Here is a 26,955-nt window from a genome sequence, read left to right as displayed (position 1 = left end):
AAGACCGTTTGCCAAAAACTGCTTGGGTTGGTGATGAGGGATGGAAGTTTCTCACTGCATATGTATTAACTTTCAAGATGATATATAAAGCTCTTTTGGAACTGCTTTAGATACATGGTCTCCTTTACCACCATCTCTGACGTGTACCACGCTCATCCTTCACTTGTAGCCACTGCTTATCTAGATGCCAGTCACTGCAGATTTGTTTGAGGCTGCCTGCCTTACAGCACAATGATGCTAAACTGCCCAACACAGGCCAGAGGTCTCAAGATCTGCAGCTTTTAATGAAGAGGTTTACTCTCTGTTCTTCAAGCATGGGGTAACATAGTCATTAAGGACTTAGATTTATGCCTGGCTATTATACTTGGGGGTTTTATACATGGTCTCTTCTGAGGAGACATTTATTTTCTCCTTCCAAATGGGAAAGAGAATATTTGACAACTTTCTGACAACTTAAAGGAGTGCTGGTTTTAATAGACCTCCTAGACAGCCAGGATATCATGCTCATTTACTGCAGCCTCTAGCTTGAACTCCAGCCTCTCAGTGCTCATTCTGGCAGTTTAAATTGTCCATCTCAGCCTTTTCATAGCTCCATTTTCACTGTACCCAGATCCTTATCCATGGAATGTTTCTGGAAAGTTGAACATGATAGCTGCAGAGTTGTCAATGTTATTGGTCTTGAAAATACATTTTTACTCTCTTGCAATACAGCTTTCAAGGCAGCTGCTGTACACTGATGACAGAGAACAGTAACAAGCTTTGAGCAGACTTACTAATTCTGTTTTCTCCCAAACACAACATCACAAGCAAAGCCCCAAGAGCAAAGACTGTATGCCTACAGACCCTTTCTCCCCCCAATATTTATTTTACACACCCCAAAAAAAATGCACAACCCACACAGTGCAGCATTTCACTTCACAGAACCAAAATGTAATCTGTTCAGATCCTGCACAGGCTCCTACCCACACTGTCTGTCAAGCTCAAACAAAAAAATTGCAGTCAAATAAGTTAAAATTATGGCATGGAATTAAGGTTGTAGCCAGGTGTGGGGGGTGTGTGTGTGTGTGTCTCTTCTCCCAGGCAACCAGCACCAGAACAAGAGGACACAACCTCAAGCTGCACCAGGGGAGGTTTAGACTGGATGTTAGGAAGAAGTTCTACACAGAGAGAGCCATTGGAATGGGCTGCCTGGGGAGGTGGTGGAGTCACCATCACTGGGGGTGTTTAGGAGGAGACTGGATGGGGTGCTTGGTGCCATGGTTCAGTTGATTAGATGGTGTTGGGTGATACGTTGGACTTGATCTCAAAGGTCTTTTCCAACCTGGTTAATTCTATTCTATTCCATTCCATGCCATGCCATTCTAAAGTGACACTTCAACTGAACACAGAGATTCCTATTTGCAAGACAAGCCCTGGCAGACAAGTTTAAAAGAGAAATGAAAGTTTGAAAGGAAAAGTTGTCAATGAAACCCACTAGAACAATTAACCACTGCAATATGCAATTACATGTTACACAGTACTGCTATATGTTCTGTGTATTAGCTATATGCAATTACATGTAACAGTTTTGTTCCTTCAAACACCCCCAAAAGAATGCTTAGAATCCATAGCCTTTCCGTGTCTTCCCCATGAAAAATCCATTTACCTTACAATCCATACAAAGGTCTATTTCAAACTCAAGCCTTTCCACAACTCCAGTGTTTCATATTTCAAATGCAATTATTTTCAAGTGAAAAGGGCTCCTCAAGGTAAGAAAGCAGCAAGCATAATGACCACCAAGATAGAGTTCTTTGGGTCTGTCTTTGCTAGGAGCATTCCAGTGATGTATTCCCACTTGTTACAACTCCTGTTCATTCAGCTTGTGTCTCAAGGCAACCACCGTGGAAGAATCTGACAGCAAAGATTCCTCTTGGTTATGAGAGAGCTACCTTTAGTTCAGATCACATGAAAGAGCCTATCTGCATCACAGATCTACAGTTGTCTGTCATGTGAGAAGTGTGAAATTCTAATTTGTGTTTTCTACACTGATGCAACTAATGGAAGGATTAATTAAGAGGGGTTTGGTAGGAGGTCATACACTTGATTACATTTTCAAAGGGAACTACAACATGAGGTTTCCCCAGTAAGTACTATGATCTCCAGCTGCATGGATTCTCATTCAAAGACCTTTCTCCTTGTTAGTAAGTCTGTAAATACAGACTAGAATACAGAATACAGAATTAACCAGGTTAGGAAAGACCTTGGAGATCAGTGAGTCCAACCTATCACCCAACACCATCTACTCAACTAAGCCATGGCATTAAGTGCCTCATCCAGTCTCCTTTTAAACACCTCCAGTGATGGTGACTCCACCACCTCCCTGGACAGCACATTCCAATGGCCAATCTCTCTTTCTGGGAAGAATTTCTTCCTAACATCCAGCCTAAACCTCCCCTGGTGCAGCTTGAGGCTGTGTCACAGTATCACAGTATTGCTAAGGTTGGAAGAGATCTCGAGGATCATCGAGTCCAACCTGTCACCACAGACCTCATGACTAGACCATGGCACCAAGTGCCACGTCCAATCCCCTCTTGAACACCTCCAGGGATGGTGACTCCACCACCTCCCTGGGCAGCACATTCCAATGACTCTCTCTCTCTCCTCACCTCCAGCCTAAACTTCCCCTGGTGAAGCTTGAGACTGTTTCCCCTTGTTCTGGTACTGGTTGCCTGGGAGAAGAGGCCAACCCCTTCCTGGCTACCACCACCTTTCAGGTAGTTGTAGAGTGTCCTCTCATTCTGTCACAAGTTTCCTGATGATGGACTCAATCCCCTCATCCAGATCATCAGTGAAGATATTAAATATAAAACCAGCCATTTATGCAGCTTGCAGTCCTATACAGCACAACTTATTTATCCAGCTTGGAGAGAAGAAAGGTGGAGGTGAATTCCACTGTTAAGGACTTACCATAGGTTGCAAATGTTCTTCTTTGCTGCTCAAACATGAAATCGTTGATGTGAGCTGGTTCTGCGTATCCAGAAAGCATATTTCTAGGTGCAGCCATTTGTTGAGTCCTAAATGGGTTTTCTGGTCCAAACTGCATCAACAAGGTTAAAAGAAAGTGTTATCAGCATGACTAATTTCTGAACTCTCTGTGTGTGTACTTCTTGAGGGCAAAAAAAGATTCAAAACCTGCAATGCAGAATCACTTCAACTTTATATTTCTTTCTGGCTCCTGAATGAGCTTCTTAGTCTGTTATTTCACACAGTAATCTCTTACACAGTTGCTTTGAATAGCTCATTTTATGAGTGAGCTTTCTAGCCTGTGTTACTGGTACAGAGGCCAAATCAATATCAGCTACTTGACACTAAACACTGCCATTCAGTATGCTAGCAGTACAAGTATTCAGGTGACAAAACCACACCATTTTGTCCTTTGTAAGGGGCAGACATCAAGAAATAGATCTCAGGTCCTACCAAACTCATGCCCTTAATGCAGAAATTACACTGCCAACAATACACTGGTGCAGGTAAAAAGCAACTATATTATCCCAGGATATACACTTATGGAACTCTGCCTTCCTTTTCTTCCTGCAAGGTAACAAATGTCAGTCTTCCTGACCACACCATGGTTAGGGGAAAGGACAGTCAATACAAACAAATGCAATGCTCTGAGACTAACATCAATTAAATGGGACTGTAAACCCTATGCACACCATATTTGCAAACACCTGAGACTCTGCCAGCATTATTTCTGCACGTGGTGGGGTGGGGGTTTGCCCCAACCCACTACAGCTTCCCTAAGCAAAACACAAAAGGTAATAAGTATAGTAAGTTTACATCAGTCTTTTCACTCACACACTTCAGGCCACCTTGCAAAATGCAAACTTGCTATGAAAAGGACAAATTTATGTGGTTCCACAGAAGATTTTCTAAGTGTGAAGCATAACTGTGGCAGAAATTTCAGACTGCTGCAGCCTTTGGCCACCTAGCACGGGAATCCCTGCTCTAACAGAAGACAAACTCCACAAAGAAATTAAAACACTGAGGAAAAAGTTAAATGGTAGAACATCTATTTTTATCTTTCAGCTAGCCTGGCAGTTATAATATAATAGAAAGTGGTTCACCAGGCAGTCCAAATGCAGCCTGAAAGGGTTTTCTGCTACATGTGTTCAGAATAGCTTCAGTTACTAAAACACCTTGAGGTGAATAATTCTACTTTGGATCTTAATGGCAAATCCTCCTCTTAAAAGCCATATAACCACAAGCCTGAAAACCATTCACTTTGATCTAAGTAGCCTGATCAGTAAATAGCAGAAGTGTTAGACTAGTAAGAGACTAAGAGAGTTCATGTTTTACTCGGTGTCTCCATGATGCTGTTTCCCTAGCTTGGGTCTTCATTTCCATAGCTCTAAGCCTGGTAAACACTTTCAAGATTCTCCTTAGAACAGCTTTAGGGAGAATACTGTAATTGAAGCATTAAAAATACCAACACACCTGTGCAGTATCTTTCTCCAGTCTGCCCAAACTAGGTTCCAAAACACAGCAAGCACCCAAAGGAGGCATGTCTGACAGGAGTTTCATAAGAGAATGGAATCTCTGACCTTTAAGCCAAAGGCATTTCTGTGCTCAAGAGGGATAACGTTTCTTACCTCAGGTGCAAACATGGTTTCATAAGTGGGATTGTACTGAACTTCCTTGATAGCAGGATCAAGGTGGACTCCTGTTTCCACATCTTCCTGAAATAAAACAGACACATTAATAAACCACTTCTGAAGCTATGGCATTGCCTCATGTCAGACCAAACTAAGGCTGTAGTTCAAGCTGACACTTTCAGTGCTGTTAAAGGAGAAGAGTACCTTGGCCTAAGTTTCTATCTTTAAAACATACTGATTGCAAATCCAATGCCCAGCCCTCACTGAGGCATTTGTCTAAGATACTTGTGGCAGTTTGCATGGGCATTATCACTTTTTGTTAAAGACTTCATGCACACATTGTACAACAATCAGCAAGACTGGAGGCAAGCTTGGGGTTTTTTTCCCCTGAGGATGTCTGAAAAGCAGACCTTGTGAAAAAGAGCCAGTTGAAATGGTCACAAATGTGATAGAAAGGGGTGAAGAGTAGAGTTCTATAAAAGGCAGGAGGCACAAGTAACTGTTCTGAAAGGTAGTTGGGGGGAAAAAAGTATTAGACATCAGCACAAACACTTGTGTGAGTTTCAGAGAATCCAAGGAGCCCTTCTCTCCAAGTGCTTACCAAAAGGTATAAACATAATTCAGCTACAGTATTTCAACACATTTCCCAACCTTCTGTGACTACAATTTAACTCACTAGATGAAAGGCCCAGAAAAAGGAGCTAACCCAAAGAATAATTTCTCCAGCAACTCCAAGAGGCACATGCAGCTGAAATGGGAGACAGAGAACAGGGGAAAGAAAATGCCTGAGTAGGTGGCAGTGCTCAGGGACCTTGTTTCACAGCTCTACAAAGGCTCATTAACATGGATGCTAAACAGTCACTATCTTACCCCCCTGCCCTACCCCTGCCCCTCTCGAGGGCTCAGTCTAAGGAGGAGAATGTTATCTTGTGGTATTATGACTTGTATGGCTTCCTGCACCTTTAATGCTAGAATAAATGCATTTGAAAGGGATTAACAACATGCCAGTGTATTGATAATATCCCTAGTAATTACACTGCAGAAGGTCTCTGAGCACCAGTGTTCAATGAATGCTCACCCACAGTGTTTGTCACTCACGGAAGGAAGCAGCGGCACAGCAGAGGGTTAAATTTTAGCTGTCACTTCATTGATACAGAATTACCTTGACCAAACTGATGTTACAGCAGCCTTCCAGTACCTGAAGGGGGCTACAAGAAAGCTGGAGAGGGACTTTTAACAAGGGCTTGGATGAGGGGCAACGGCTTTGAGCTGGAAGAGGGGAGATTTACACAAGCCCTACTAGGAGAGGCTGAGGGAGCTGGGACTGTTTAGCCTGGAGAAGAGGAGGCTCAGGGGTGACCTCATTGCTCTCTACAACTACCTGAAGGGAGGTTGTAGCCAGGAGGGATTTGGTCTCTTCTCTCAAGCAACCAGCACCAGAACAAGAGGACACAGTCTCAAGCTGTGCCAGGGGAATTTAAGCTGGAGGTGAGGAGAAAGTTCTTCACTGAGAGAGTCATTCGCCAGTGGAATATGCTGCCCAGGGAGGTGGTGGAGTCACCATCCCTGGAGGTGTTCAAGAGGGGATTGGATGTGGCACTTGATGCCGTGGTTTAGTCATGAGGTCTGTGGTGACAGGTAGGACTTGATGATCTTTGAGGTCTCTTCCAACCTTGGTGATCCTGTGATGAAATTCTTTACAGTGAGGGTGGTGAGACCTTGGAACATGTTGCCTATGAAGGTCATGGGTGCCCCAGACCAGGTTAGATGAGTCCTTGAGCAACCTGGGCTAGTGGAAGGTGTCCCTGCCCATGCCAGTGGGGCTGGAACTAGATGATCTTCAAGGTCCCTTCCAACCCAAACCATTCTATCATTTTATGAATTACTAATGTGGTAAAACTTCTCTGCTCAACTGCCAGCGCTACTGAGCAGTCATCAGTTTACTTGAAAGGAAGACACTGCACAAGTGAAAACACCCAGATTTGCAAGGATGTCAGGAATTTTTCAGGGCTGCTATTTTTCCTCCTCTTTTTCTCCCTGTTAAGTCCTATGACATGCCGCTCAGCAGCTGAGAAAAGAAACAGATTGTGCCATGAAAGCTGATCCTCTGCTGGCTGATTATAGCAATTCTGGCTCTCCTTCGCTGCTGGTGGAACAGTGCTGAGTCACTTGGAAGCCACACAATATGCTCATTCCTAGACCACCACAGGCATCATCTTTCTGTGTGAAAGCCACCCAGCCTTGAAATTGAAGCACATGTTACATTTATCAGAGCTGCACTCCCCAAAAGCTCCAGCCTTATTCCTGCCTTCATAGATTTGGGCATCAAAGGATGACCTGTTAATAGGCTGCCGAAGCACAAGGCGGTCATCGCTTCTCTGTGCCGCTTTGCTTTAACCTACAGAACAATTTGAACCTGCCTCAACTCCCCACTTCACCTTCTTAGTGTTTTACAAGCCTGGAAACCTTGGTAGGAGAATAATGAATTGACACAATACATTCTGAAACATCAGGCTCCACCCAGCAGGGGTTCCAGCTGCAGCAGCCAAATGATCCCTGTGTCAACACCTAATAAATGCCATTTTGTGCTGTGTTATGAGATTCTGAGAGGTGGCAGAAACATTAAAGGTATTAGCCCAGTCCATGAATCATTTCACAAACAGGCAAGCAAAATGTTTAGGTTTGGGGGGGCTGTTTGGTTTTCTTTCTTATTTGTTTGGTTGCTGGCTTGGGCTGGTTTCTGGTTTGGGTTTTCTGCTTGTTTGTTTGTTTTATACAAGAGGAAAAACCTCATCCCTAAGCTCTGCGTGTGGTGAAGATCACTGGGGACAACTGCACACATTGCCAAAAGACCAGTTCAGAAGAACTCCTATTTCCAAGACCCAGAAAGCATAAAAAAGTAGTGATAGGACTAGGGGGAATGGAATGAAGCTGGAGGTGGGGAGATTCAGGCTGGAGGTGAGGAGGAGGTTCTTCACCATGAGAGTGCTGAATCCCTGGAATGGGTTGTCCAGGGAGGTGGTTGAGGCCCCGTCCCTGGAGGTGTTTAAGCCCAGGCTGGATGAGGCTCTGGCCAGGCTGATCTAGTGTGGGGTGTCCCTGCCCATGGCAGGGGGGTTTGGGACTAGATGATCCTTGTGGTCCCTTCCAACCCTGAATGATACTATGAATGAAACTTACAGGTCTTACAACTCTGTCCCTTTATGCTGGCTGCTGTCAGCAACAGCCAACAGAACTTACCTGCAAGCATTGTAGAAGCATTTGCCATAGCTACAGCAAACAGGGAAAGGATCAGAGAGCAGCAGTCTGGCAGAGCTGTGGCTGAGATAAGGTAATCTAAGGGATCACATCCCTCTGCTGGGCTGCAGTTTTTCCTTTGGTCAGACATGACATGCTCTTGATTTATCTAAAAGTCTAAGGTGAGCAATCCATCATGCAGCTTTATGTCCCAAGTGTGACACAAGTGGCTCTGAAGAAGGGAAGACTATCAGTAGCTAGGCTGAAAGAAGAGGGCATCTGTGAATTCTGTGATGGGCTAAGTGTTACCCTAAGTCACTTCCCACTCACAATGGCATGGGAATCATAAAAAGGAGGGTTAAGAGGTTGTGAATTTAAACAGATAATAGTGCTCCTCCAGAGAAAGGTAAAAGCTCAGCTATATGACTGGCAGAGAAGCAGCTTGTGGTTGCTGCAACTTGGAAAGTGTTTAACTCTGGGCTCTATGGCATTATTATTATTATTAGGTAATAGCACTACTAGAAATAGTGTGGCCAGCAGGCCTAGGGCAGGGATTGCCCCTTGTATTCAGCACTGGTGAGGCTGCACCTCAAATACTGGGTTCAGTTTTGGGCCTCTCACTGCAGGAAGGACACTGAGATGCTGAAATACAGTGATCACACTGGGAACCTCATAGCAGCTACTGGAAAGGGTCCAAGAGAGAAAATAATCAATGATCAGAAGAAAATATGACCTGTATAGAAGAACTGAACAACCTAATTCAGCCTGAAAAAAAGATACAGATTATACAACTTAGCAGAAATAAGGACAGCCAAGAACTGAAATTGTTCAGTCTATAGATCCACTGAAGTTTGGTAGACAGGTTAAATGAGTTTGCCCAGACACATGCAGGTATCACCCTTCACACAAGGCACAACAGAGGCAGACGATGTCTTGTTATCAAGCCACTTGGTGTGCTGGTTGCCTTTTAAGCAGATGTGATGTCTACTCATTTGCAGCATCAGGTTTACAGTTCAGATCTGACTTAAATAAAAAAATTCTTTGATAATTAAATGGTCTCCTTCTGCCTCTTTCATCCTACAGCACAGCATCACACTCTCGGTGGAGAACGGCGCTCGGGGCTGTATCTGGAGTATTGCCATTTCCTAAGGAATCTACCTTGAGACAGAAAGAAGCTTTTGATGCTAAGTATAGACAAGCAGGTGCTTCATTATAACTCCCTACAGATCACAAAATGTCTAGCTGCCTCCAAGGTATGCTCCTTTAGTCCTACCATAAAAGCCCTCTGGCCACTTGAAAAGTCAGCACAGGAAAGCACACAGGAAATAGGAAGGATTTTACACTACACATATGGTAAACCAGAGCAGCTGCCCTTCTTAGGGATTCCTTAAACATAACACAGCCCTGTTATTCTTCAGAAAAACTCCACCTGAACACCATAAACCACAACCATTACCCCCTAAGAAAAGCACTTGATTTATAGAACAGAAAATAGCTCAATGATGATGGGTTAACAAAAAGCCAAGGTGGTTTGAGGTTTTCTTTCCTATGGATGCAAGACAAAAACATTCATGAATTAAACACAGGCCAAATCCCTGCAGTGGGCATCAAAGCAATAACTTAAATAAGAGAAATGAGCTGCAGCATGGACTGCAATGCTGGATGCTAATTCTGCTCCTCAGAAAGGATATCATGTGGTTTGGGTTAAGGCAGCTCACACTCCCTTTCATCCACCATATTTTCAACTAACAGCCAAATCCTGACATCCCCACTGTGCTAATATGTGGCTACCTCTAAGTTTAATGAGAGCCATTTAGGCATTGACAAGAACAGCCTGATACTTGCAAACACTTGAGATTGCTGAACACAAAGTTTGTCAAAGCAAAGCAGGGATCAGCATTTTCCAGTTGCCTAGACCACAAGTGGCTGGTGAAACAATGCAGTAGAAGCAGCTACCACACATTCAGATCAATTGATTCCTCATTGATCTGTGGTAGCATTAACAGCAGTTCTGAGGATGAGCACATCCACTGAAAATACCAAGCTTTGGCTTGGACTGGCCTGGAACCAGAATCAAACTGGATGCCATTCACTCATCTGCCCACTTCATAGCCTAGCTGAATGTTTTTAACAGACTAATTCCTCTCCCCAGAGCACCTTCTAATTACAGACTATATCTTTAAAATCATCACAGCTGCACAGCAGCAGCATTAGCAATATTTGTGCTTTCTAAACACACAACAATCACAAGATTTCATTCTTACTACAAACTTTCACCAACTTGGGATGCCAAGTGAATTTGAAGCTCTCAGTTGTGGTCTCATCCACACAGCAAGCCCCACAGCATTTGTAACAAAAGCAAAAGTATTACATATCAGTAATGAGCATCATTCTGTCCAGGTAAATCCACAAATGAAGCAATATTTGTGCTTTCTAAACACACAACAATCACAAGATTTGCCTGGAGTTGTGCCAGAAACTTGCAGAAGGAAATTAATGCTTGTCAACTGGATTGAGACTTGGCTATCTTCTCATCTACAATGCAAGCAGAGAGTTGTGATGTCTTCTATGGTGTTTTTTTTCTGGGCATTATAGATAATAAACCTACAAAGTTTCCTTAGAATCACAGAATCAATAAGGTTGGAAAAGACCTCAAGGATCATCAAGTCCAAACCTGTCACCCAAGACCTCATGACTACTAAACCATGGCACCAAGTGCCACGAACAATCCCCTCCTGAACACCTCCAGGGAGGGTGACTCCACCACCTCCCTGGGCAGCACATTCCAATGGCTAACAACTCTCTCTTTGAAGAACTTTCTCCTCACCTCAAGCCTAAGCTTCCCCTCTCCCCAGCTAAATTCATTACCAATTAGCCAAAGAGTAAGAAGGGGCAAGCTGCTTTGCATAAAAGATTTAATTGGTTTTAATCATCCATTAAATTAAAATGTGGTAAATTAAGACCCCCATCCCACGAGCTGCAGAGACTTAAGCCATTTGTCACTCACCAATTCTTGCATGAACCACTTGGGGTGACAAATACACAGTGCTATCTCATTCTGAGGGTTTCCAGGCTTATTACCAAGAGATGAATGACATTTACATTGCAGTCCCAGCATTACGATTTGGCTGTTATCAGCTTTTAGTCATTCTACCCATTCATACTCTCTTAGTAGTAAATGGCCATCCCACTGGATTCAGTAGACTAAAAAAAACAACCAGCAAGGGAAGGAGATGTTAAATGCTGAAATGATGTAGCTAGAAGCCCAGCTTCTTGCAGGATGACAAGTTCTAAACATCTATTCTCAACAAGGTAGTGTGTGTCAAAGACAGCAGGAAACCCCCTATGTTAGAGGAAACCAAAGCAGTAACCCCTCCCGAGTCACTACATGCTCAACACCGCTACAGACCTGTCACACACTGACTTTGTACCTTCCCCCTCTCTGAATCTGAGCAGGGATTAGACTTTAAAGAACACAGAAAGCTGACTGAAGTCTATTTCTTTCCCAGCAGCAGTATTTTTCTGGACATATGCACAATGTCAGAAGTAAATAGATCCAACAGAGAAACAGAGACTCCCAACCCCTTTCCACACTGAACACAACACAAACCCTTTGGCCCCTGTACTGCAAAAAGCATCCACGGAAAACCAGTACCAAAGCACCAGGATGGTGTGTGCTTACAGTATCACAGTGTAACTTAGGTTGGAAAGGACCTCGAGGATCATCGAGTCCAACCTATCAACACAGACCCCATGACTAGACCATGGCACCAAGTGCCACGTCCAATCCCCTCTTGAACGCCTCCAGGGACGGTGACTCCACCACCTCCCTGGGCAGCACATTCCAATGACGAACGACTCACTCGGTGAAGAACTTCCTCCTCACCTCGAGTCTAAACCTCCCCTGGCGCAGCTTGAGACTGTGTCCCCTTGTTCTGGTGCTGCTTGCCTGGGAGATGAGACCAACCCCTTCCCGGCCACAACCACCCCTCAGGTAGTTGTAGAGGGCAATGAGGTCACCCCTGAGCCTCCTCTTCTCCAGGCTAAACAATCCCAGCTCCCTCAGCCTCTCCTCATAGGGCTTGTGTTCAAGGCCTCTCACCAGCCTTGTTGCCCTTCTCCCTTAGCCACAACAGTTACTACAGAGCCACGATGGGATGGCTGAGCTATGCTTCATGAGCTGCTTCTGCAATTAGTGGAGGAACCTACTGTATGTTAGAGACAACAAGGAGAAAGGGACTTTATTTTTGCCATATAGAGAACACAACTTCCAGCAGAAAGCTGACAAGAGCCTTGTCTATGTCAATGAGTCAATGAACAGACACAAATCCTTGCAGAGGTCACGGGACCTGACTTTCCTCTGAAGGGAAGTCCACTCATGATGGAATAAACAAGTAGAAGCACTGAATCTCCACCAGCAAGTGGTGAGGGCACCACAGAACTATTTCACCTGTTCTGCCCCTCATGATGACCACTGCTGGAGGGAAGATCTTTCCTAGCCCTAGCTGTTGGCAAGTAGGCTCCTTTCCCTTTTATTTACTGACACCTCTTCCTTCAATGGATCTCTTTCAAGTACTTGTCCAGAGTGTAAACTTCTTGCATACACACTATTTCTTGGCATGGGACTAACCCTACTACATGTTGCATGAAGAAATGCACCCTTTTGTTTGTCTGCTTTGAACTCAGCTCCTACTAGTTAGATTGTAGCTGCTGTGCTGGAAGAGGCAGGGAATACTCAACCCCTTTCCATACTGTTCAATGATTCTGTAGGTCTCTGTCATGCTTTTCACCTAGGTCATCTCCCTTTCAGTTTTGGCCTCCCATAATTCCTCATACAGAAGCAGGACTCTTCTTCAGCCCTGCTGCCCTCCCCTAAGCTTCATGCATCCTTTTCTGGATGAAGGATCCAGAAGTGCACACTTCCTCCTCCGTTACCTTTCCTCAGATACTGTAACGTTTTCAGCACTTCAGTGCTGCTAAAAATAGTAGCAGCAACATGCACTTTCATCTAGTCAGCTTTCCAATGCAAAATTCAAGTAGCACAACTGGATTGAAGTAACCAATAATTATACCTCAATGCTATTTACTATGAGTAATTAACATCATGACAGGCTTATTTTAACAGGCAGACTGTAAGAAGGTGTAACAAACACCGTGCCCTCAAAGCTTGTAAACTGTAGTTACAGATCAGTTCATCTTTCAATTATGGAAGAAAGTTATTTTCCCCAGAAATATGATTTGATAATTTCATGTTGTGAGGCAAGAACTCAGCTGAGTTCTGGAGAGTGAAGAAATACATCCTGGAGTAAGATCTTTGGGCTGTATTTGACAAGCACCTTTAAGTAAGAACAAAAAGATGAAAGGGTGTAGCTGAGTGTGCTACCAATTAGGCTTGCTAATAAAGAAGGTGAAGAACCTACTCCTCTTTGAAGTGCATGTAAATTGAACAACTGTGCAAGGTAGCAGGCACCAGAAACACGTACAATGATTAGAACTAGGGTGTAGAACACCAACCACTTAAGATTTACATTCTCAACTGCCAAAAATGTACTTGTGTGCAGCTGTCATTTACATTTACTGCATGACCAACCTTTCTAGCCTCCCTTCTTACCACCAGCCTTCCTTACCCATTCCTGGGCCCTTGTGTAATGCATATCCATGAACTTAAGAGTATTTGATCCTTCAACACGTTCAAAACATTTGCACAAGTGAAGTGATACTAATGCACTGAAACTCTGCTTGCCACCACGCTCATCTGGCTGTTTTTCCAGCCCTGTACTTAGAGAATTCTTGTGGCCTACCCCCAAACACCATGTTTTTAATATTTATTCAGTACAGGCTTTCTAATCCTAAGGAATTAGGGTAAATTCCTGAGGGTGATTGGCAACCTTTCACTGCTGATTGGTGGGGTGCTATCATTTGTAGACACAGAAGGTGTGGGGGAAATGCTGGCTATGAGATCAGCATTTCTTTCTTGAATTGTAAAAGTCTGAAAAGAAAGCCTGACACCACTCTACAAGGAAGTGATCTCTAACTCCTCAAGGAAATTGTGGTGCTAAAAGAAGCTTCAATATGCTGCTTATTTAAGACAGCCTCAGCTTGAAATCATTATATTCTCAGTTGTATGGAGAGAATATATACCCCTAACTTAAAACACCAGACAATGTTTTAATGAAACACTTTGGTACTCAGAAACCTCACTTTCATCTTGGTTAGCAGAACACCTGGGGCAGAGGCAGTCTGAGTTTTACTGGTGGAGACTCCTTCCAGGGTTATAGCCTAGTGAACAGCTTTGAAAAGAACATGATGCTGACACCTAACTCTTGCCTCCAGCTGCTGGCTCCCACTTTGGTTCTGGGCATTAAACTGTGCTGGCACAGCATTTGTGCAGTTACACTGCAAGCCAGACCAATAGATGGATCCAAGGACAAATACCTCACCAGAATTACTATTGGGTTTAAAATTCTTATCAGTTCCCTGATGTCAGCCACCAACCAACTGCATAAACCTTTGCATGGCATAGCAAAGGGGAAACCTGTGGCTACAGCCTGAAGAGTGGTGAAGAGCACAGCTAATGCTACCTGCCACTTACTTTCATTCACACTCAAAAGACATTACAGATGTTAATTAGTATTGCTTTCAAAGCCTGTACAAGACAGTCTGCCAGAGGATGCAATTCAAGAAGTTAAGATATTTCTATGACTGAGGTATAAGAAAATGCACATCTAGCCAGCATATGCAAACATGATCAGGTGTGATAGCAGAGGAGCTAACCAATGGCAACAAAATACAAGATTCCACACACCTCTTTGTCACAAACTTTTTAGAACAGTTGGAAGCAACAGAATAGCACAGTGTGAAATGCCAGCTTTCCATTAGAAATTAGTTGCCCAAACTAAAATGCCCAAAGCAGACCAACACCCTCACCTTCCCCCTTCTGAAATCCCAAAAGCAAACCGGTATGATAGAGAGCTTGGAAGGTTAAGGTTTCCCAAGCAACACTTAGAACGAAACCAGAAACACCGACCAGCTTTCAGATGGCTCTTTAGAACAGGACTCAGGCATGCGGGAGATAAAGCACCGACTTCACCCCAACCACCCCGACAAATCGCACAGAAAACCATCTTAAACTCGGGGGAACAGGAGACAGGAGTGCCTGAGACAGGAATATCTGAGAACTCCAAGCAAGGCATAGCTTTGAGGTACAGACAATACGCTTTTATTAACTTATCTGCCACTGAGGGATCCATCGGCCAAGGTCCCCGGCAGAAGCCCTCCCTCCCCAACTCTGCCCCCCCCCATCGCGGGGCAGGGCAAGGCCAGGCAGCGGCAACATCCCCCCGTTGGGCGCGCAACCACCCCACCTTCCCCCACAACCCCCGCGTTCCACGCCGGTTCTGCTGCCCCACGAGTGTCCCCGGCCCCAGCGTTAAAGACCGACGGCGTGGACACAGCGGCGGGCGGGCGCGGCGGACCCCAGCCCCAGCGCGGCGAAGGGACTCCTACCTTCACGGCTACTTCCGGGGCCGCATCAACGGCCAGCGTCGGGGGGGCAGCGGGCGGTCCCCGGAGGTGCAGCACGGCGTCGCGACTGGCGAGCACCACAGCACTCTGGGAGCCGCTCTCGGCCTCGGGCTCCGAGTCGGGCTCCGAGTCGGAACCACCGTAGGAGGCGAGCGCGGCGATCGCCGCCGACATCTTGGCGCGGTGGATGACGGGACGGGAAGGTCCTGGCAGCTCCGTGGAACTTAACCGTGTCCCTTCCCAAGCAGGGCGAGCAGCCTAGGGCTATACCTTAAAAGGTAGCTCAGTAAAACGGCAAATGTGCTCTAAAAGACGAACTATGGTCTTCTATGGGATACCAGGAGTTTGAGGGGGTGATCATCTCCCTTTGCTGTCTTTGGTGCGTAACCTTCCAGGACTCCCGCGCGGGACTACAAGCTCCATCGCGCAACGCGGCTCCAGCCGGTCCGGGCACAACGGGCTCCGTGGGGTGACGGCACGCCGCTATGGGTGCCATGGGGTGGTGTTGCTGTCCTGCTGCCCCGGCGAGAGAATTATACGGCGGCACTCTTGCCGGGGAAACGAGCGTGACGGGGAACTCTCAAAGAACCCGCGCCAGCTGGTGACCGGCCGTACCCGACCCCGTTCCAGCCCATTTTGGCTGGTCATAGGCGCTTGGAGTGTCCCCTCGCATCCGCCTGCACCTTGCATATTAGCAAAGGAAAACCGATAGCTTCTGAGCACCCGCCTCCTCCCGAATACAAAGGGGTTTCGCCATCTCTTCGGCAGAGAGGCAGCAACGGAGCGGGTCACTTCGCAGCCGGAGAGCTCGGCACGGCGGAACTGCCGCCCGAACCGGGCCCTCCGCACCCCCAGCGCTCACCCGCGAGCTCCCACCGCTCCGGCCCGGGCAGCCCAGGGGCGGGCTGTGCCCCGGGGAGCTCTGTCTCCGCCCGCCGATTGGCCTCCACCGAGCCGGCTTTGGTTACGTCACAATGGCGGGCCCCGCCCCTCCCGTGCTGGGGACAGGGAACCAGCGGGCCGGACTGTACCACCTGCCTCCCACGGAGTGGGGAGGGGTGAGCTTGTCTCCCTCGCACCGCTGGGTTGGGGGCGGTGGTGGCAGCGCATGGACCAATCCGACCATCGGGCGGGGGGACCGGGTCTGGCCGCCGGGTAAACAGCGCTGCCTGCCTCCCGCCTCGGCGCGCCGGGAGAGGCCCCTCCTCCCGCGCACACACACACACAGGCACACACGCTGTCCTGTGTCTATTGTGAAGCTTTCGGGGGAGATCCGCGCCGCCACCGGGGCCACACGCGGCTGCCGCCGCCTCCCTCTCTCCCTCGCCTCGGAGCCGCCGAGCCGGCGGCGGCGCGCACGGAATGGCTAGCGCCGTTTGAAGTTCCAGCGCCACAACGGCGGCGGAGGCAGTGCGGAGGCGAAGGCGGAGGGAGGGGCTGAGGCGAGCGGTGTGAAGGTGTGAGGCGAGGGGACGAAGCACCCGGGAGCCGGGCCGGTGAGTAAGTGCCCCGATCCCCTTTTTCGGGGACCTTGAGGCGGGCGGGACCCGCTGCCGCCGCATCCCCCACTTCGCCGGCGCTGCGAGACGTGCCTGCCCGCTCCACAAAGGGACCGGCCCCCGCCAGGTGTGGGCCCCCTCCGCTTTGTCCGTGCCTGGGAGGGGGGCGGTGGCGGTGGGAGCGAGGAAGGGAGGGACAGAAGAGCGTCGCGGCCGCGGAGCCCCTTGCCCAGTCTCTCCGCCACCCCCGCCAGCAGGGACAGGAGGGGGCGTGTTGTAAGGCGGCGGAGGGGAGGGGAGGGGAGGGGGCCGCACTTGTGCCGGAGCGCTGGGGGCGCTTCTCTTTCCCTCTCCTCGCCTCCCTGACCGCTCGCCCCGTGTGCCCCGTACCTGGCGAGGCGGCAGCGGCGGGATCGGCCAGCGGGGAAGGTGGGGCCGTGCGGGGCCGGGGTCATCGGGCGAGGGGCGGTGGGGGTGACGTCAGCCGCCTGCCGGTCGGGGCTGAAGTGCGGGGCTGCCCCTTCCCCGCTGGCCGCCGCTCGGAGTGATCGGGACTGGGCAAGGCAGAGGTAGGGGCGAGCGGGCGGCGAGTTCGCCCTTCGGAAGCGAGAGGATTCGATCCCGTTGGCGGCAGATAATGCTGGCTGGAACGCTGCTACCATTGTTAGGCAGGCTGGGGGGTCGCGGCGAGGCTGCGAGCAGGAGGAGCACGTAGGTTCCAACTTCTCCAGCCGGCAAAACGCCTCCCTCTGCGCTCCCTTCACCGGCAGACAGTGAATAAATAGAAAGTGCAGAGCGCTGGAGGCTCGTTTTATCGCCAGGTATACACATTGCATGCGCTTGCACCTGGAGCAGAACATTGCCATGACTTCCTTTCATGCTGCATGTGCTTTCGGAATTCAACTGAGCATACAGTGACATCTAATTGTGACACAGAGGCATTTAATTAGATTAAATGCTCTAGTCGGATTTTTTTTCCCCCATCCTTTGCAGCAGTCACAGCTTTAAGAAAAAACAACACCTTAGCTTGAGAGGGTAACTTGGATTATTTTGGAAAAAAGATGATAGAATAAACGTAAGGGCAGACAGAAAGTGTTTGTGGCGTGGAGTGGAGCAAGGTGCTGCATTTGGATCCGTTTGGTTCAACACATACCTCTTTGTATGCCAGAATCGGGAATCCAGGTAAAAGTCTTAGGTTTTCAGCGCAGATCTTTCTTTTGTTTGCATCTCCAACCGCTGAAACATGCTACCTTTAACTAGCATTTCATATGGTAATGAGCTGACTTTTAAATATATGGATGATGAATCTATAAGTAAGGAAAGCTGTATGACGCTTCTCGTGAGTCACCGCTGGTTAATATCAAAAGTGGATCTTCCACTGCAGTCGATTTGTTTATTGGCTGTAATTGTTAACTGATTCCATATGACTGCATTCCCATTGCTCTTGGCATGCAGATGCTGGGTGCTGTCTGAAGTTGAAAGGGGGCTGCCTGAGAAGTGAAATGTTTCAAGATCTATTTGTGCGACCAGCCTGTGATATTTTATTGGGGGGAAAAAAATGTGTTTGAACCAATTAAATGAATCCTTCTCTATTATCTTTCAGTAGACAGTTGACAAAGATTTGGTAGTTGGCTTAAGTTATGCTCAGCCACATTGTGTCCAAGCATCCTAGGTGGCTTGCCAGTAATCCTCTGGGATTCTAGATGCTTTCTTTGTAGAGCCTATGAAAGTCACTTGCAGTTTTATATTAGCTGCTTTTCTGGTACTGTCATCTTAGTACATAAGCAAGCAGCAAGAAGGCTTTCAGTGGAACACCATCTGAAGTTCCTGTGCTTAAACTGTAGCAAAGGTTCATTTGCAGCAAGTGTGCAGGTGCCATTTTTTTAATATGAAACCCTGATTTGACTGCTTTAAAAGTGTAGATGGATAATACAGATGGTTATCTGGAATCTGCTTGCATTGGAAAAGATGAGGAACAGCTCTTCATTTGTGTTGAGATAATATGTTAATATGTACAGAATATATAGTGCCTGATCTTGAAGGTCTCTTCCAGCCTGGTCTGCTCTATTCTGCTCTGTTCTATTCTATTCTAGAATTCAAGAAGGATTTGATCTGCTTTATGCAAACCAAGATAGTGATAGAGCTTTTTAAAATGTCTTGTCATTGATGCCTGTGTGCTGTAAGTACATTCTGTTTTAATCTGGTTCCAGCACACATAGTATGGAGCTGGATGCTGCTGGCTCTGAAGGCAGGCTGGAGTAGGGGGTGGGAGGTGATTTGGGTTACTTGGCTTTTCTTCCCATCCAGCTTCTCCATTGCTGTTTTTTCTTGCAGTCTCTTTGCCTCTTCTTGCTTTGATTTCTCCAAAGGAAGATAAAAATGTCCCACTTTGTAGAGTACTTTCACATACAAAATAAGGCCTTGTGGTGAATACTGTGTCAAGTTTTGCCATGTATTTCTTTTTTTCCCAAGGTGGAGGAGGAAGAAGTATTTTAAAGGAGTAGTTCCTTGAGCAGCAGGAGCCTGGTTTCTTACCCTTGTTTTTTTGGTGGTTTGGATTTGTTTGTTTGTTAAATGTCCCATGTGTAATGTGAGGTGGTTGTGATTTGGGGAGTTGTAATCCCTGTGTTGGGCTTTTTGGGGGTTTGTTACTCCTGTTTGAGATATTTACAGCCTCATCCTTTTGTGGATCATCTAACATCTAATAAAGTCTTAATGCAAAGTGCAGCCTTTCCTTTGCTCAGGACACTCAGAGCATCTTGATTTCATCTTGATTCTTAGGCAATTATGTTCAGGACCTTTTACCCTTCTGTCAAATTTGATTGCATTCAGCCAGCCAGTTTCTAAGGGGGGGGAAGCCCCTGTGCCAACACTTCCTGCATGACACTGATTTCCTTTAAAAGCTGGGGTAAAATATATCCAGCTGTAACTCAACATTTCCTGATTTTTCTTTTGCCACAGCCTTTTCTTCCCTATAACAGATCAGGAAATCTATTTCCCTGTGCTTTTAATGTATCTTACCCTAGTTTCTTTTTCTTGTACTGTCTCTCTCAGTTCTTTTTCCTTGCTTTCCATGATGGATGTGCTTTACCTCATGCCCTCTGTTTTCTGTTGATTTGTCTCCCCTGCAGAAGATGATGCATATAATCCCAGATGTTCTAGTTTATTTATATATATATGTGTGTATGTGTTAAACAGGGAGCTGGGGTGGCTTAGCCTACAGAAGAGGAGACTCAGAGGAGACCTTATTGCTGTCTACAACTACCTGAAGGGAGGTGGTGGCCAGGTGGGGGTTGGTCTCTTCTCCCAGGCAACCAGCACCAGAACAAGAGGACACAGTCTCAAGCTGCAGCAGGGGAGGTTTAGGCTGGATGTTAGGAAGAAGTTCTTCATAGAAAGAGAGATTGGCCATTGGAATGTGCTGCCAAGGGAGGTGGTGGAGTCACCATCACTGGAGGTGTTTAGGAGGAGACTGGATGGGGTGCTTGGTGCCATGGCTCAGTTGATTGGATAATGTTGGATGATGATCTCAAAGGTGTTTTCCAACCTGGTCTGGTCTGGTCTGTTCTATTCTATTCTATTCTGTTCTGTTCTGTTCTGTTCTGTTCTGTTCTACCTGCTATCAGCCCACTTGAATATACATTCACTTTTCATCCACTAAGATCTGGAATTCTGTAGTTTGGAAGAAAGAAAACAAAAAAAAGGGGGGGAGGAGGCAGAAAAGTTACCTACTTCCCAGACAGAGGATTTAACTAAAATATGAGGCTCTGTTGCCTGTAGGAAATACAAGATTTGAAAGAAAAATAGTGTTGGGTTTTTTTTTTTCCTTGGTTCTTAGGCTTTTAGTGGTTGAGATGAGGTATCATGATGGATGTCTTGTCAGGTTACTGTTACTGCATTCGGGTTGGACCTTGTTATAACCCTCTGCTGGTGTGTCTGATGCATCTTACTGTACTCTATTTAACTGCTTGGTGAGTAAAGCACCTTTTATAACTCATGCTTTGTTTTTTTCCTTCCACCTTGGAGCCTCTGACTGCTGCAAGGTTGATAATACCTCTTTCCCAGTTTGTGCTTTTCTGGCCTGTGTCCCGGATTCTCAAAGATACCGAGGCGCCAGATTGAATGGGAGTGCTGTGTTCCAGTACATCTGTGAATCAGTCTCTCTAAAGTTTTTTTGGGAGGGATCTTGAGGTCGTCTGACACAGATTACAAGCTATATATTTCATGTTTACAAGAAGTGGTTTCAAAGAAAAAGAAGGGGGGGGGGGGGAAAAAGCAGAGATAAGACTTGAGGAACTTACTGCTGCACTCACTTCACTGGACTTTGCAAATAAAATCATTCCTCCTGCAGAGCCAACTCCTCTCTGTGTTGCCTTTTCAAACTACCCAGGTGCTTATCCAGTGCCATGGCCTGCAGCTTCTAATGCAAGCTGAACAAAGGATGAGTTGGAAAAGTATAACTAACTAAAGTTGGAAGAGACCTCAAGGATCATCGAGTCCAACCTATCAACACAGACCCCATGACTAGACCATGGCACCAAGTGCCACGTCCAATCTCCTCTTGAATGCCTCCAGGGACGGTGACTCCACCACCTCCCTGGGCAAAAAGGGTGGCAAAAGATTATCTATAGACTTCCAGGAAAACTAATTAGCATCATTAGAAAGTCTCATCCGTTGATGCTGGATTTCTTCATTCTGTGATTGGTTTTTTTTCCCCCCATCAGTTAAAGGGCAGAAAATGTCATCAGAACTGTATACATTCCAAAACTATTAATTTAGGTGCCTATGTTTTTGAGGAATGGGGGGGCTAAACTGCATGCCAGCTTCCCTATGCCACTGTGTTGGTGCAGCAAATTGCAAGCACACAGAGAGCTGCAGAGTACCAAAGGTAGTTGCAGTTTAACAAAACACTTAATGAAGAGCAGGAACAATGGAATGAATTCTTATACCTTGCTGTTGATTGACTTTTTAGTTACATGCTATGGTTGAGAGAAGAATTTAGTCATCCAGCAGCAGACTCTGCATAGAAGTAGATCATAACTGCCTGACACTTAAAGCTTATTAGAAAATGAATCTATTCTAAAGCCAGGTGGATTTTTTTGACATCTAATAAAAGACATTGAATTCTCTTGAAGCATTTCTTATAGCCAGGGTATTTGTACTGTCTTTTCCCCCCTCTTTTTCCCTGCTCTGTGGTAAGCTGCATTCATTTGCTGGGAGCATTAATAAAGTTTCTGTTCTCTATCTGGCTTATGTTTTCCGAAGTTTGGAGAACCTCAATGTACTTAGTTCTGGGCCCCTCAGTTTAGGAAGGAGGTTGACTTGCTGGAAGGGGTCCAGAGAGGCTGAGGGAGCTGGGATTGCTTAGCCTGGAGTAGAGGAGGCTCAGGGGTGACCTTATCACACTCTACAACTACCTGAAGGGAGGTTGTAGACAGGCAGAGGTTGGTCTCTTCTTCCAGGCAACCAGCACCAGAACAAGAGGGCACAGTCTCAAGCTGTGCTAGGGGAGGTTTAGACTGGAGGTTAGGAAGAAGTTCTACACAGAGAGAGTTGTTAGCCATTGGAATGTGCTGCCCAGGGAGGTGGTGGAGTCACCATCATTGGAGGTGTTTAGGAGGAGACTCGATAGGGTGCTTGGTGCCATGGGTTAGTTGATTAGGTGGTGTTGGATGATAGGTTGGACATGATGATCTTGAAGGTCTCTTCCAAACTGGTTTAGCCTAGCCTAGCCTAGCCTAGCCTAGCCTATCCTATCCTATCCTATCCTATCCTACTTGAGTGCAACTTGGTAGAAATTGGTCAACAGACTTTAAGGTGCTGAAGAAGCACATCCCACAAATACTCTGCAAGTGACCTCTTAAACTTTGTGTAGGAAACAGACTGCAAACTGTTGGGTGCTCTTAAAGAAAAAAGCTGCAGGCACAATTCTTAACCCTTACTGTTACAACTGCTTGTAGGTAGAAGTGTGTGATGCCACCAAAGCCTGGTGGTAGACTGAGTAGTACTAACCACTATTACTCATGTAGTTAGTACTGCTTCTGCAAAGACAGTTGTGCCTCTCTAATCTACTGGGGGTTCTGATTGCAGTAAGAGCACAACAGATTAAATGTTAATAGGGTTCTAATTTACATACACTTGTGAAAAGTGTAATTGAAGGTTCCTCACAGCAGGCTATTAAATAAAGAAGCCAGGATGTGAGAGGTAAAATACTTTTATGGGTCACAAAAATCTCTGAGAGGAAATAGCAGGAATAAATGTGAAGTTAGAGGAGGATTAATGTTTTGTCTCAAATCAGGAGCTGTTTGATATTTTCCCCTAATCTGCACAATTTGAGTTCTACAGTCGAAGGATTTTCCTGAGGATTCCAAACTCTGTAGCCAAACACAGAAATAGCAGAGAGGTCATGAGAGAAGCAAGCTGTGTGAGAGAACAGCAGGATGAGGGGAAACTTCATTGTTGGGATATGCAAAGCAGTGTGCTTTGGAGGCAGAAAATAAGATACCATTTCTGTGTCTCAGAAGCTTCTAAACTAACAGTGCTCATGTAACAGGAAAAATCTGGGCACCGCTGCACTTTGCTGAAGTATTGTTATCCAATTTACAGCTCTAATCAGAAGTAGGGGGAAAAAAAAGCCATCAAGAAGTGTCAATCTCCACAAATTCCTTGATTCTTCTATTCAAAGTGTGCTATTAACTATCCATTAGTTTAGAGAAATAAAGGTAAATCACAGTTGTTGTGGAGGATTTGCTATTCAGGCTATGGCAGAGTTTTTCAAAGGGTTGGAAAGAGTGGAAGAGTGGAAGGATTTATCCAAGGAAATGTATAGAGTAGAATAGAATAGAATAGAATAGAATAGAATAGAATAGAATAGAATAGAATAGAATAGACCAGACTAGACCAGACCAGACCAGGTTGGAAGAGACCTTCAAGATCATTGAGTCCAACCCATCATCCAACACCATCTAATCAACTAAACCATGGCACCAAGCACCTTATCAAGCACTATCAGGCACTGAGCTAGGGGAAAGTGCTTACATTTCTGAAAAGACACAGAAGCTGACCCATTTAGACTGTTTCTATACACATATGGCTTTGCCTTTTAATGTATTCCCAGCAACAGTGAGAGACAGAATGAAGGGAATAGAAGAGAATAGAATTAACCAGGTTGGAAAAGACCTTTGAGATCATGGAGTCCAACCTATCACCCAGCACCATCTCATCAACTAAACCATGGCACCAAGCACCCCATCCAGTCTCCTCCTAAACACCTCCAGTGGTGGTGACTCCACCACCTCCCCAGGCAGCCCATTCCAATGGGCAATCACTCTCTCTGTGTAGAACTTCTTCCTAACATCCAGTCTAAATCTCCCCTGGTGCAGCTTGAGACTGTGTCCTCTTGTTCTGGTGCTGGTTGCCTGGGAGAAGAGACCAGCCCCCACCTGGCTACAACCTCCCTTCAGGTAGTTGTAGAGAGCAATAAGGTCTCCCCTGAGCCTGCTCAGAAGCTCTGCTTTCTTTGCAAGCAGAGGGGAACTGAGGGTTTTCCCCTGCTTGCCCTCAGTATACCTGTATTTCTCTCCCTGTATGTATAGATGTAACTGTCAGTGTTAGACTAGTTCTCTTGAATACACAGAACCAGCTTAAACTCCTTGCTTTGTTTGCTTCAAACCAATAGCTTGAACTTTGCTTTCTCTCACCAGAGAAGGCTGCTCAAATAAATTAATATTCTTTGGAGTGAGGTAGTCTCAGTCTTCTGTGGCTGGAATGAGTGTTGTAATTTCTGGGCTTTGGAGTCATCTTCTGGCTGTTTGATGTAATGAAGTGTTTTACACCAAATGAAACAGTCCACAGCAGGAGGATAATGACAGGAACTCCTACATCAATATGTTGAGTATGGATATGGCTTGTGGAATGGATGAAAATTGATGTTTGAAGAGAAGCTGTCTCAGGCAAATCCCTCAAGCAGATATATATATACACACATACTGAGGGTGTATGGCAGAGGAGCATGAGCATCCTTTTTAGGCTGAAGTCATTCTTGCAGATTAACCCTTTTATTTAGAATCACAGTATCACTAAGGTTGGAAGAGACCTCAAAGATCACCGAGTCCAACCTGTCAACACAGACCTCCTATCAGCACTGTATAAGAGATGATGGAAAATTGGAAGTGTGATTGACACTGAGGTTCTTCACTGGTAGCACTGGGGCTAAATGCTATATTACAGCAGCTTGTCCAGCAGTACCCAGTTGCCACCTCCAAAGTATCATAGTACCAGTCAGGGTTGGAAGGGACCACAAGGATCATCTCGTTCCAACCCCCCTGCCATGGGCAGGGACACCCCACACTACATCAGGCTGCCCAGAGCCTCATCCAGCCTGGGCTTAAACACCTCCAGGGACAGGGCCTCAACCACCTCCCTGGACAACCCATTCCAGGGCTTCACCACTCTCATGGTGAAGAACCTCCTCCTCACCTCCAGCCTGAATCTCCCCACCTCCAGCTTCATTCCATTCCCCCTAGTCCTATCACTACCTGAGATCCTGAGCAGTCCCTCCCCAGCCTTCCTGTAGGCCCCCTTCAGATACTGGAAGGCCACAATGAGGTCACCTCGGAGCCTTCTCTTCTGCAGACTGAACAGCCCCAACTCCTTCAGTCTGTCCTCATAGGAGAGGTGCTCCAGCCCTCTGATCATCCTTGTGGCCCTTCTCTGGACACCTTCAGATCCCTCTTGTAATAGGGGCTCCAGAACTGGAGGCAGTACTCCAGGTGGGGTCTCCCCAGAGCTGAGCAGAGGGGGAGGATCACCTCCCTTGCCCTGCTGGCCACACTTCTCCTGATGCAGCCCAGGATCTGATTGGCTTTGCAGGCTGCAAGTGCACACTGAGAGCTCCTGTTGAGCTTTTTGTCCACCAGCACCCCCAAGTCTCTCTCCTCAGGGCTGCTTTCCAGCCAGTAATGCCTGTGGAGGGGTCAAAATCCAAGTTAACAGCTCTATCTCTACAGCGTGACACTGGGTTTGAGGGCCCAGAATCTTTCACCTTCAGGCACATTGGGGATGGTGCTGTGGATTCAGATAGGTTATCTGCCAGGTCAGCTGTGGCAGATAAGCAGGGTCACTATTGAAGAGCCCTTGTTGGGGGCTGACAACAGTCTCCCACAAAAGGTTCTTGTTATCATAAGGCAAACCAACACCCTCCATGGTGATTCTGGCACAGACCTTCAACTCCTTAATACCAAAAAAGAGAGTTTAAAAATTGGGATTTCCTGTCATTTCCAGTTTGATAATCTGTGTGAACTTAAGTAGTTGAGCCAGCTCTTGTAAAACTGGCATGCAGAGTCAGCTTTTCAGTAAAAAAAGGAAATGCTTAACTTGTTAAATCTTGCTCAGCCACTAGCCACCAGCCTGTGCAGAAATGCTTAGAGAGGTCTTTTATGCTCAGCTGCTTCTGCCTCTTTGTTGATATTGTAGGAGAAGGCTGTGATTGATAAACTCAGATTGGAATTCCATGGGAGAACAAACCCCAAAAGTCCAAGCTCTCAGGAACAGGGGCCTTACAAAAATGAGGTCATTTGTGAGGAGGAAATTCTCACTTCTGGGCCTCCTAGCCTGCCCACTGTGGCAAATGTCAGGCTCTGCTGGTAGCACAAGACACTGATAGGCCCAGGGGGAATGGAATGAAGCTGGAGGTGGGGAGATTCAGGCTGGATGTGAGGAGGAAATTCTTCACCATGAGAATGGTGAAGCCCTGGAATGGGTTGTCCAGGGGGGGTGGTTGAGGCCCCAGCCCTGGAGGTGTTTAAGAGCAGGCTGGATGAGGCTCTGACCTCCCTGGGCAGCCCATTCCAATGGGCAATCACTCTCTCTGTGTAGAACTTCTTCCTAACACCCAGCATAAACCTCCCCATGTGCAGCTTGAGACTGTGTCCTCTTGTTCTGGTGCTGGTTGCCTGGGAGAAGAGACCAATCTCTGCCTGTCTACAACCTCCCTTAAGGTAGTGATGCTGAGTCAAAGAAGAAAAGGATCTCTTACAGCTTCTCAGTCCTTCCCTGGTGCT

General features: G+C 46.5%; 2 protein-coding genes across 7 annotated transcripts in view; one reads left to right on the top strand and one right to left on the bottom strand.

Annotated features, from left to right (window-relative positions):
• Nucleotides 1-15,708, bottom strand: part of CDC40 (cell division cycle 40) — a 40,437-nt gene extending 24,729 nt beyond the window's left edge. The window contains exons 1-3 of the mRNA XM_068160530.1: nucleotides 15,378-15,708; nucleotides 4,632-4,718; nucleotides 2,947-3,076 (exon numbers count right to left, since the gene is read on the bottom strand). Of these exons, the coding sequence (XP_068016631.1) occupies nucleotides 2,947-3,076; nucleotides 4,632-4,718; nucleotides 15,378-15,569 (409 nt within the window). The 5' untranslated portion in view covers nucleotides 15,570-15,708. The remainder of the gene's footprint in view (nucleotides 1-2,946; nucleotides 3,077-4,631; nucleotides 4,719-15,377) is intronic.
• Nucleotides 15,709-16,584: 876 nt separating this feature from the next.
• The window catches only part of WASF1 (WASP family member 1), a 74,012-nt gene continuing 63,641 nt past the window's right edge, over nucleotides 16,585-26,955 (top strand). Inside the window, exon 1 of one of the 6 annotated variants that reach the window (XM_068160529.1) lies at nucleotides 16,585-16,891. The gene's annotated coding sequence lies outside the window, so the exon portion shown is untranslated. The other 5 variants (XM_068160522.1, XM_068160521.1, XM_068160524.1 and 2 more) reach the window with 5 other exon arrangements.

Source organism: Melanerpes formicivorus, unplaced genomic scaffold, assembly GCF_026170545.1.
Source record: "Melanerpes formicivorus ecotype bairdi unplaced genomic scaffold, bMelFor1.0.p_v2 SCAF_50, whole genome shotgun sequence".
Taxonomy (NCBI): domain Eukaryota; kingdom Metazoa; phylum Chordata; class Aves; order Piciformes; family Picidae; genus Melanerpes; species Melanerpes formicivorus.
Note: the sequence above shows the minus strand (reverse complement) of the source record. Positions and strands in the feature narration are given on the sequence as shown.